General features: G+C 34.1%; 2 protein-coding genes across 2 annotated transcripts in view; both read right to left on the bottom strand.

Annotated features, from left to right (window-relative positions):
- Window positions 1-2,175: 2,175 nt before the first annotated feature.
- LOC109580805 (uncharacterized) lies at window positions 2,176-4,473 on the bottom strand. Its single transcript, XM_019994356.1, has 2 exons — window positions 4,065-4,473; window positions 2,176-4,013 (listed from the first exon to the last, which is right to left on the bottom strand). The coding sequence occupies exons 1-2, from the start codon at window positions 4,384-4,386 to the stop codon at window positions 3,601-3,603; spliced, it is 735 nt and encodes a 244-aa protein (XP_019849915.1). The 5' UTR covers window positions 4,387-4,473; the 3' UTR covers window positions 2,176-3,600.
- LOC100641798 (actin-related protein 10-like) overlaps window positions 4,448-12,292 on the bottom strand; it is a 9,137-nt gene continuing 1,292 nt past the window's right edge. The window contains exons 2-13 of the mRNA XM_019994355.1: window positions 10,079-10,151; window positions 9,946-10,031; window positions 8,416-8,524; window positions 8,249-8,356; window positions 7,627-7,694; window positions 7,071-7,153; window positions 6,474-6,512; window positions 5,532-5,637; window positions 5,088-5,169; window positions 4,946-5,022; window positions 4,764-4,885; window positions 4,448-4,717 (exon numbers count right to left, since the gene is read on the bottom strand). Coding sequence (XP_019849914.1) covers window positions 4,512-4,717; window positions 4,764-4,885; window positions 4,946-5,022; window positions 5,088-5,169; window positions 5,532-5,637; window positions 6,474-6,512; window positions 7,071-7,153; window positions 7,627-7,694; window positions 8,249-8,356; window positions 8,416-8,524; window positions 9,946-10,031; window positions 10,079-10,151 — 1,159 coding nt within the window. The 3' untranslated portion in view covers window positions 4,448-4,511. The remainder of the gene's footprint in view (window positions 4,718-4,763; window positions 4,886-4,945; window positions 5,023-5,087; window positions 5,170-5,531; window positions 5,638-6,473; window positions 6,513-7,070; window positions 7,154-7,626; window positions 7,695-8,248; window positions 8,357-8,415; window positions 8,525-9,945; window positions 10,032-10,078; window positions 10,152-12,292) is intronic.

The raw sequence follows: 12,292 nt of genomic DNA, 5'->3' as shown, positions 1-12,292 counted from the left end.
CTTTCTAATAGCTACATGCATGTACACGTAGATGAGAGGTAGGAGCTATCTAAAGCATCTCTAAAGGAGACTCACTCCTCTAGAGCAGTCTTCGCGAAGACAGTGATTAGAATTTGGCTTTGCTTCGTATCTCCTCAAAATAGCAGCACTCATTCTTTCCTCTTACTGGGTTATTTGGTTGTGCTGGCTGGTGATGATTGCTCTGTTTGGGAAACAACAATGAAGGCAGGGTCTGAAATGCTCTAAATATGCATGCAAATAATAGTCTCACAAACAAATAGAGAACAATGTTCTTTTCTCTCACATTAGAGTAAGTACATTTGTTTAGCTTGTCATTGAAATTTCAAAAATGTCAATCGATGGCTAACAGTTACCCACTCATTTTCATACCATTTTGAAATACATGTACATGACATGTAAATGTGTACGTACATGCACAAGTACAGTATGTGTACAATTGCACATGGTCTAGAATGTACATGTACTTAATTTCACCTACTGTATAGTGGAAAATTTTCATGGCCCAAAATTTTCGTGGATTTCGCGTTTTTTTATGACAATAAAATCGGCGAAAGTTGATTCAATATGGTTTAAGATGGACGAAAAGTAGAAAACCACAAAAATGAAAGCCACAAAATTGACTTTTGAACTGATCTACAAAATTTTTTGGCCACGAAAAATTTTCACTATATGGTATTATACCATGTATTATCATAAAGTCCCAAGATTTAGTTCTCATAAATTTTTGTGTACATGTACCTGTATGCTGTAGGTTGCACTTACATGCATGTGTAAGTCAAGCCAGCCAAAATAATCTACCCTTTACAAATGTAGAAGTGTAACATTGTCATTCCATTTAAGAGAACTACCAGAATTAAAAGCTTATTAGATTCAAGAGCTATTTAAGTACTTTAAACTACGGTATTAACAATGATTTACATGTACATGTAACTGCCACTTAGACATGTACATGTATATGCATGCTTATTCACAACTCTACACTAACAAACTAGGAATATAAACACCCATATTATCATGCACACAGATGTAATGGTAGTTACATCTAGATTGTACCTCTAGAGGTTGGTTGGGGCATTGGCTTAACTATGAAATAAGTGTATAATGTTAAACAAAATTATAAAAGTTATTCGTACATGCATGAACAACCTTAAAATCTTAGAATTTAGGGATTCCATTCGGATTCCAAAAAGAGCATACTACACAATGTATATTCCAGAATAGGTTGCACCCTTCGGATAGGGCTATTAAAATGTTATTCTTTAACTGCTCCTAGCCTTAATTTTATAAATGAAACCGATCATTAAACTATTTTTACATTCCTTTGTGCAACAAAATATGGCAGGAGTGGCAAAATTAGAATTCCAGCAAGAATTGAGTTTAGGCCACATAAAGAAGACAGCAACTGGGACACTTTCATACTTTTAGTTTGAGTATATAAAGATCATAAGGTTGAGATTTTAAGGTTAGCATTCGGGCTTAGATTTAGCCACATCTCTTCTACAGTGCCACCTCTTTGTGATCCTTTACTTCAATACCAGATAAAAAAATCCAAAATCAAACCTTAAACCCACCATCAACTATTCAACTTTGCCTTTGTCACTAATTTGTGGTAATTTTAATTACATGTAGCTCACCCTTTAGTCCCTAAAATAGACCTACCGTACCAGACAATTCATTGGCGAGGAATTAATATAGGCAGTTGGCGGTTCTATGAAGAAATCGCCAATATAAAATTCCCCGTTTTGTTTTAAACTGAGCATGCTCAATAGCAAATGGTACAAAATTACCAATACAAATTTTGCAATAAACTTTCCCCAAGCAAATTTGCCAAATGTTACTCTCGCCAATAACTCATCTTTTACAGTATTTGTAGGGACTAAACTTGAGAGAGTTGGCACTGACATTACTGAATGCCAAAATCACAAAGTTCACCTGAGTTGAATAAAGGTGGGCTTCAACACTTTCATAATAATTATGTTCCCAATTACATGTTAGTAACTAGTTACGCAGGCTGAACCCTCAAGGGCAAGGTGCGCCTGACAAGTTGGCAACTAACCTGTCCTCTATAAATCAAGCCATGTTTGGAAGCAATATTATGAGCTGTGTCAGGGCCACCAGATATCTTTATTGCCCACGTATTACTATAACTAGCAGTCATCGGATCAGTTTCTCTAGAGAAAGGAAAATCAAGAGAGCGTCTTTCAGTGTAACAAATTGCCAAAGCCAATAAAGACAAGTAGTAAAGGTATCCAATCATCATCGTCATTGTGTGAAATTCTTGTGTTGATATTGCATATTGATTTATGCTGACCACACCCATGCCCCGCCTAAAAAGTAACATGATGTTAACTGCTATCTTCTGTTTCTCTTTATTTCTGCTCTCTGTTTTGGTCCTTTTCTATCTAAAGCACCATCGAAACAGTGCTAAACAACCCGTTATCCTTCTGTTTATAGATGCACCCGATCCGGATAATCCAGCAGCAGCGTTAGCCTTGCTTAAACACCTCCAACCAAGTTGTTTGCACATAATCTTAACAGGTAGACCGGTGGATTTCCATATAGGAAAATATAAATCGAATATTTATGAACGCCACGGTCACGAAAAGTTTGTGATAAACCATAGTGAAAGGTTATTGGAAGATTCTGCTGCTAGATTAAGTACTTACTTTGATAAGTGCAACATTGGGCATCAAATAAAACTTTATAATGGTGGCATTGCTCCGTGTGCTCCTCTGTCAGATGCTGTTCATGATTGGGATTTCTTGTATGACCGAAAGGACTTGATCACATTGAATGGATGTGACGAAGGAGAAATATTATCTCCAGAACAATATGAAGAACTTGTCTCAAAATACAATGAAATGTCTAAAGGCAGACGGGAAAGAGAGTTCTTATCAATTTTGAGATATTTTCATTTAATTCCTCTAGATAATCTAAAATGTGAAATCTTACGAAAAAGCTGTCGGGAGATTATTGTGTACATTGGTGGTCCAACAACAGCAGTGCCACAATTGTTCGACTCAGAAGTTCTCAGACTGAAGGTTACTAACCTTTATGGTATGTTTGGTGCACTTGAACCTGGTAAAGGCACTCTACTTAAAAATCAATTTAATGTAGCATGTGATATTGAATCAGCATGTCAAGTATTTGTTGAAGATATGTTTCCAAAGATTAAAAAGTTTCTAATTACTACTGAAACTGCAAAGATGAGACCACTTATTGTTAGTTCCCATCATTTAAAACAATTCGGAGCATTCTCACATGTAGTTGAATTGCAGTTATTATGGGAGTCAACTCATAAAAATAAAGAGCAACCTCTGTTTGACGTTATTCCTGTTATGGCTTCACTTGACAAATATGAACCATATTTCGTATGGTCTGAAAAGAAAGCAGTTTTAAAAGATAAGCAATTTTGTCTCTTGAATTCTCACTCTAGCAATCTATTAGTGTCACATGACTTTGTTGGAAATATTGACTTATATGTCGATTTTCTTGTTAAATTATGGTATTGAAAGTTTGAAATAATTGTATTACATTATATTAAATCTAATCTAGAGGGAGATAGTCAATCCAACCTGACTAGGCGGGAGATGGAATGAGCTCAATTTTTCCCCCATTTTTTTCTTGTACTTTAATATTAATTTTGACATGACCACAGTACTTTGATAAATTAAGCTCAAATATTGGAGTGAACTCGCAGTCAGGTAGAAGCTCCTTGACTTCATTGATTTCTGCAGCTCCCACAGAAACCTTTTTTGAACCATGCACATAATCCAAAAACTCATTGCATGTAGCACTGTAGCTTGGTATCATAACACAAATGTACAGATTATTAATTGGTTTCAAAGCAACCACATTTCCAACGCGACATTTCTTGCTCAAAATAGGCCTAACAGATTCCTCTTTATATAAAACAGCATAAATTATACAGCCTTCACCAGATAATGGCTCTTGATTACACACCACATAACCAGAATGAGTATCACTTTGACCTTGAATTTTTAAAAAATTGTCATAGTAGATATGTAGTTTTAAAAACTTACTACTTCCAGACTCAGTTAACATGAGTGATCCTTCATCTGCAGATGACATTGCAATCCAAGTAGACCCTATTTTTGCATCCAGTGGGCCAGCAATCCCTTGAGACTCTCCATGAAAATAAAATGCTCCAACTTTACTCTTATGTGGAAACATGAAATTGACTTTCCCATTTGTTGGAAGAATGAAGACTTTCCATGCCACTTCAAGAGTTTGCTCACTTATAGGAACAGGATACTTCCTTCCAAATACTAAAATAACCAAAAACTCGTCAGATATTTCACTTTCTACTTCAATTTCAAAATCACCAAAACTCTCTCCTTCCATTTTCACAAAGCTAGGGCAAATGCAAGCTGCCAGGAAGCAAACAGCACCAAAGTTGCAAGTATAACAGTAAAATTAATTATTAGATCAAATTAATAAATCTAGTTATACAACAAAATAAAAATTAATTATTGTTCAAAACCAGATTTTACTGTTTGTATGACTTTCCCAGGTTGAGAAGATGGTATCTTCTGAGGTGAAACTTGTTGCAAACTACCCCAGTTTTGACTATTGCATGACATCCAATCTGGCAAGTGGTAATCTAAAAGTTTAAAATCTTCTTTTGTAATAGATCGTTCAAGAATAGCAGATTCTACAGCACCAATAATTGATGCTGCAATAAATTAAAGTAAAAAGGCCACAAAAATTTGAAACTATACCTCCTTGCCAGGCTGTATAGTTTGGATGTGAATGAAGTTCATGAAATTTGAACTTTAAGGCATCCAAACATTGATACCGGCTATTGCCACACAAGAGTCTTATCTCTTCCAATAATCTGTAGCTACATGTACATGAACATAGAAAAGAAATAAAATACAATCACACAGTTTCAATGAGTTACTTCAATCCTGGTAATGATGCACTTCCTCCTACAACAACTATATTTTCACACAATTGAGATCTGCAATCAATGGGACACTGTATACATAGAAGGACATATAAGTATGTCATTGTTCATGGTACAGCAAACAAAAATAGCATACCAGCAGCAATGATTCCACTAAACTGATGGGCAAGGACACATCCCCATCACAGCCTTCAAAAAGAATGTCTGCAACATGGCACCTTAAAAATACAAATTCAATGGCAAAACTTAGATCACAGTACTGTATTTGTACATGCATGTATCACGTATATTTCTTGCAGGTAACAAAAAAAGATGAACCGACTTAATGAAAGGCAGATACGTGTACATGTACCTCATTTGTACAAAAACAGGCAAGCAAAACTTTAGTGGGAGTAAAATAAAATTCTTTTTTGTAAATTTAACTTATATCTTGTACATGTACACAGTCTCAGCCAAGCTTTTGTGCATATAATCACTTGAAACTTTCCAATTATACAGTAATCATTATAATATATCAAGATATAAAAAAGTACTGATTGAACAATCACTAGAAACTTTTACAGCCAAATAATGTATTTACCTAACTAGTCCACTTATGATGAGACTGAACTGAGCATTAATAGGAAAACATACATCAGGAGGTGTAGCATCACCAAAATCAAGTGACCGAACAAAACATGTTTGCACTACAAAGAAAATATCACTTACATTAAGTAGGCATTGTACATCTACAAGTACATGGTAGAGTCAATTGCGCTCCTGTACATGTACACATGTACATACATGTACATGTACAATACATGTATGCACACAAATATAAGCTGCATTTCTAAACCAATACAACAATTACTGAGTTTGCTTTAATATGCAATCATGCACTGCTTTGGGGACAGTAGCCACTTAGCAAAACACATGCATACTAGGGCTGAAACGAATAGTATTTTCCACTATTCGAATAATTGGCATGCTAAACGAACGAATATTCGAACAATTGAACTGTTATTGCTGAATGATTATAAACTACAGTACCTTTTTGGTGTTAAACTTTTCAAAATGGTGCCAAACAGGGCTTCTTAGAGATTGAGAACCACTTTCCCTGGCCACAGCAGCAGTATTTAGTAAGTTGGTAAGTAAACAGACCAAGAAACAGACTAAGAAAGCAGCTGGTGCAGGTGACATGCAGTGGGCGTGGTCGTTAATTATTGCAATAACCATTAATAATTTTATTAGGCGAATAGTTCGAATAGTAAAAAAAACTATTCGAATATTGCTTTAACGAACGAATACTCGAATATCTCACTATTCGTTTCAGCCCTAATGCATATGCTTCTTTAATATACATTTGGTGTCACTTGGTGATATCAAAAATCCGTGCATAATGTACCAGCCAAAAGCAGTAAATATGCATGTACATGTACATGTACAATGTATCAAAGAGTGTAGGAAAACAGTCAGAATAAAGGCATTCATAAAAATGACAGCATAATGAAACATAAACAATCTACACATACAGTGTACTTACTTATAATGTTACTCAAGGTAGATGAAGTCAACTCCAGATCTAAAAAGAATAAAACACATAACTACTGTAACTGCATGTACATGTACAATACTACATTGTACACAACACCACCTGTGGAACACTTGGACATTAAACACACAATTACATGTACATAAAATACCATGAACATGTACATGTACATAAAACGTTATAACGTTATAACGTTATATGTGAATTAAATTATGCATATCAAAGGTACGAGCCAAATGTGCATGCTCAGTAGAGGCACTCAAAGGTAAAGGTCAGGTAAAAAGAAATTAAAGAGAAAGAGAAGACAGAAAGCCAAAAAATTGAAAAGGTTGAAACTAGTTGATCCAAATCCAATGTGGAAAACGAGTAGGCTATAACTACATTTGTAAATGTATACAAAAAGTCGTGGCAGCCATTTTGTTTGGCGGTGAATCCTACTTAGTAACGCTACCGCGTTACTAATATGTCCATGCAAGACTTACACTATCAGATTATACATGTACATGCACACTACAGTGTATGCCTGTAGAAGTGTACATGCATGTACATGTATCAAATGAAAATAAACACTAAAATAATTGAACTGACCTTTATTATCTGACAAAGGATGAATGTCTCCGTTTGCAATGTTTTTTACTTGGCAATGCTCATGTAACAACAATTGAAGTGAACTACATGTATAAGTAAAAATGTACATTAAAAGCTAAAATGACTGGACATGCAACCATTAACAATAACATGCAACAATAGGCCACTTAATTAATACTACACAAATGTACATCAGTACATGTATATTCATTCTTTCAGTAGAAATACAGTAGATGTCGTTAATTTATGTGCAAAACTATAATGCCATTTCAGAGTCAATTTCAGAGTCAATTTACTATGGAGTACAATGGGAAAAGTACATGTAATTATTATACATGTATGTATATGTAATAATAGAACCTAACTCAAGTAAACTCTGCAAATCTGCATGCATGCAAATTTGCTTTGCTCAAATTTAATCTGAATATGATTTTTTCAATCTTGAAAAAATTATTAAGCTCCCCAAATGCACTTTACATGTAACACTAAGGGAGATGTACATGTCCATTTACTTCAAATCTCAAGACTTAAAACACAAAGTTGATTCTTGGCAAACCTGTGAAGTGAACTTGTTGACGTAGTTGTTTGCATAATACTTCTAATTAACGACACACCTTCAAACACCTGCATAAAATGTATTATTGAACAGATTAAAATTAGTGCAAATTACACATGTACATATACATGCATTGCACATTGTGTATGATATACCATCTATCTGGAAATTTTCACTGTGATTTTAATTTTACCGGATTTCCTGATCTACGGTTTGTGAAAGCTTATTCATTTTATAAGGAAAAGTGCATACTAAATTGTAAAGATTAGATAAAATCAATTCATATGAAAGTAAGAATGGCCTAGGGTGCAAAGTACATTGAACTTCTATGCCAAAAAAACAAACTTCGCCACTCTTAATAATTCCCAAGCACTATTGTATACATCATAAAACCACATTTAATATAGCAGTATTCATCACTTTCTACTCAATATGCAAATACAATGTAAGCCGCAAAGTTACTTAAGAATACAGCATACATGTGTATATATGCACTGCACATACAAAGCATACAGGTCCAGTAAATGTACATGTAAGGCAAACATAACCAAATTAATGAAGTGAATCACAATCAAAGCCATTTGAAGAGACTTAGTAAATTTAAAAATATGACACAACTCACTGGAACTATTGATGTTTCTTTCAACCCAATATCAATGAGCAAAGCTGTTGAACTTCCCAAACTGAACAAACAAGCTGATGGATGAGGTAAAAAACAAACATGGGGGACCTAACAATAAAACATAAAACATCACTGTGAGTAAATTATTACACATGTACTGTACCTACAGAAAAATGAATAAATAGAGCCTTTGCTAATGTGTTTCTGAAATTTAATGGTGACACAATTGATTCAATAATGACAATCCTATACTCTCGAGGATTAATAATCAGGTATCTAGAAAGGATAACGATAACTAAAATCACAATTTCAAACAATTACAGAATCAAATCATTACACATTAAATGATCACTATTTCTACTACAATGCACATGCATGTACATGTACATCTTCAACAAAATTTGCATTTCATTTCATTTTACATCTACAAAATCACAATTTTATGGACTATCAGACTCAATTAAATTAAAATAATGCCTATTTGAAAATTCTTGCATGATCTATTTTTTGAGAAATTCTAATTCAGAAAAATTAAAATTATTGCCCCATCACAGTCTTATTGCACAAAATTAAATGTAAATCAAAGCACAATTTAAAAACACAAAATTTTCTACTGCATTAATTTCTTGATTTATAGTAACCAAACTTTTTGTCGGGTACCAAATTTAATGGGGAGTAATTTTCACTATTTTTGCGTCAACACTATTTTATGAAAATTCAACCCAACAAAATTCTTTATTTCAACACATCTTAATGGCTTTAAAAAGGAAATGTAAAATTAAAAGACAGTGAATTTAATATTTCCCAAAAATTGTCAAAATTTAACATCGCAAATATTAACTCTGTACAGGAACAAATATTGCAGTACATGTAATTGCCACTACACATGCAACTACATGTACATGTACATATACACCACTTTAATCAAGGTGTAAATGAAGAAAATGTACTTGGCAACCAGATGCACTTAGCTACTAGAATGAATACTAAAGTTTTTCAGTGCATTCAAAGGGGTCCCTCCTTAAATTATTCTTTTCCTTCTTCCCACTTTTTAATGTAAAAACTGTTGGTATCAAAAGTACATGTAAATTTCTATTGTGCTTATATGGTCACACGATGAAATTCCAACACTGGCTAAATTGTTTACTCATCACCTATCCCACAACACATACATGCATGCAGTCATGTAGATGTACATCATACATGTACAGCTGCGTTAGGGCATATACATGTACATGTATAGTCACATTAATTAAATACTTTATTCTCAGTTTTCAACAAATAAAAAACACAAAAATACCCATTTCAATAATAATCCAATCTCAGGAAGTGCTTGTAGGATCTTAGCAACCTTGGTAGATGAAGACTCACATGTACCATGTACATGTACACAGCATAAGCAAATAACTTTGTCTAAAGAGAACCTTACAAACTTCAAAGCTAATTCAATGGTGCTTTTGGACATAATAAATATTGCTTTGAACTACGATATACTTATATCACAAAAAGGAAAGGCAATTAAAACTTAGGTCATTTTGACACTGTAAAATTAGGGTACAGTACACACATTACATTTAATGCACGTACAAGTACAATGTATACATGTACAAGTACAATGTATACATGTACAAGTACAATGTACAATTGTACATGCATGTACACGCAACATGCATATTTGCCAATTTTACTTCACTTACTCAAGAAAAACTTTATGAAGAAATCGACACAATATAAGATACAATTCTTCTCTATTAATATACTTATCGTCCCATACATTGAGAATCTAAGAAATCTTAAACTCAGCTTAAATAAAAAAATAGATTAACTAACTTCACCATAAGGTTTCATTAAAACTTCACTTTTGACAATATAACGAGGAGCTGGCTCCCCAGAAACACCTAACCTACAAAATAACAAAAAATACAAGTAAAACTTTAACATTGAAAGGAACAAAAGACAATAACCTAACATATCACATACACATACATTGTACATGTATATGCATGTTTGATCAGGTATGTAATACTAGAACAAAATGGTCAAAAACAAGAAAAGCCTAGGACTTTTTTTGCATAGATGTAGGCAATAGAGGAGAGAGGAAACTTCTACATGTATGTGGATGTACATGTACAAGTAGATGCATGCATGTGCATGTACGTATAGTTGCATGCATACTGACTTGAAACCAAATGACAGAATAAATGGCAAAAGTGAAGAAAACAATAATGGCTTAACTCAAATGAGCACAAAAAGGTCTTTTAAAGCATGCTAAATAATTAATTTTAACAAAAATTCTTGATTTATTGAGTCCTACATGCACATCATGACATATATTTCCCTTCCATAGTGAAACAATCCAGGCTCAATAAAGCATATGTGTAAAGTTACACGTACGTGTATGTAAGTGGATCATCTCAAAAAATAATAATATCTGTGAGTTTTGTCATTCACAGATCTAGAGGTCTAATATACATGTACATGCATAAAAGGAGTCCTTTAAGTCTTCACAAGCATATCAAAAGTGGAAAAAGGGAAAAGTCAATTTAATGTTTAAACCAGGGTCAAACGAGCTACACTCAAAAAGCATCAACATTTTAATCACCACTTTATTTTAATACAGCAGATTCCTCTCCCATTTGACTATGGACGCTGGAGCAGGGAAAGGGATTGGAAATGCCTTAATATTGCTGGGGACAGGATTTTTTATGACATGAAGTAGGCGTGGTTAATTATCTGGTCCAGACTTCTTCTCTACTGGCATTTTCTTTTGCTCTACAAGACTTGCTTCTTCTTTCTGAATTCAATTTGTAAGTGTCAGACTCATTCTTACTTAACATAATAAACAAAAATAGCTGATGGATACTGCATGATCTTTCCTATATTTTGAAAACCTGTGCCTAATTAGTGTTTATGTGCACCTTTATCTCCTACTGGTACTTTTTCAAAACTAGTTATTATAATCATGTTTTGAGAAACATGTTGGTGAATGGTTTTACAGTTTTAGTCTAAGTGAACTACATGTACATGTATATAGCATATTTCCTTTACAGCTATTTTTTAGTTTGCGCAGTAGGGTACCTTTGTGTACCTCTAGAGTACTAAGTGTATCTTTTGCTACTACAACCACTTCATTTTCTATATTGTTACATACATGTGTCTTTTACTTTAATAGATCATAACCATGGGTAGGAATTGGCTCCTGTTGATGACAAGGATTTTCCAAATTTCTCAGCCAATTCCTCAACTACTGGAGTTGATTTACATCTTTCTTTTACTCGTTAATAATTAAATGAAGACAAGAAGAAACTCTTGTGCAGTTTTTGTGTATTTAATATTTAGGAAACTCTAAAAATGCTTCAAAGAAGCAACAAGACTTGTACAGTTTGGTTTTGCTTAGATACAAGAGGGTTAAAAATAACAAAATTAATCAAGCTTTGGCGGCTTCACTGCATAATGCCCGTCCCCACTCCAATAATAAGGCATTTCCAATCCCTTTCCCTGCTCCAGTATCCATGGTTTAACTTTGAACATTGCATGAAGCACTAGTTATTTTCCATGCATGGTTTATTTAGCACACATGATGCCAACACAATATTCAAAATGCAGTTGTATCTGCTGTAATTTGGAGGGTCATATTGAACTAATCATAAAGTGTATAGACCCTTTGCAGAAGGGTGTGGTCGGGCGTGGCAAATTGATGTGGCGGCCATCTTGGAGTACAACATGGTGAACTTCTGTGCTGTTGTAGGTTGCTCAAAGCCTCAAACCGTTGGGACAAAGACACAAACAAGTCTTTTTATTGTTTGCCAGGGATCTTCAAACACCAAGGACCTGAGACTGAATCTAGAAGGCAAAGAGAATGGCTTGCTGCCATAAATAGGTCTGGCATAAAGACCAGCAAATACCACTGAGTATACTTGGGTATGTTCACACCATTTTATTAGTGGTTGTCCTAGTCAATTAAGCCTTGGCTATATCAGAACTGCTTCAATAAGCCCAGCAACTAGTAATGCACAGCCTAGCACTTACAAGAGCAAGTAAAAA

This window comes from Amphimedon queenslandica, unplaced genomic scaffold (genome assembly GCF_000090795.2).
Source record: "Amphimedon queenslandica unplaced genomic scaffold, v1.1 AMPQUscaffold_13475, whole genome shotgun sequence".
Taxonomy (NCBI): Eukaryota; Metazoa; Porifera; class Demospongiae; order Haplosclerida; family Niphatidae; genus Amphimedon; species Amphimedon queenslandica.
The sequence above is the reverse complement of the archived record's forward strand: the minus strand, read 5'-3'. Positions and strand labels throughout refer to the sequence as shown.

Coding starts and splice junctions, on each gene's coding strand:
- LOC109580805 (XM_019994356.1), bottom strand. CDS start 4,386: ATGGAAGGAGAGAGTTTTGGTGATTTTGAAATTGAAGTAGAAAGTGAA. Junction 4,014..4,064: donor GTTAACTGAGTCTGGAAGTA/GTAAGTTTTTAA, acceptor TAAAAATTCAAG/GTCAAAGTGATACTCATTCT.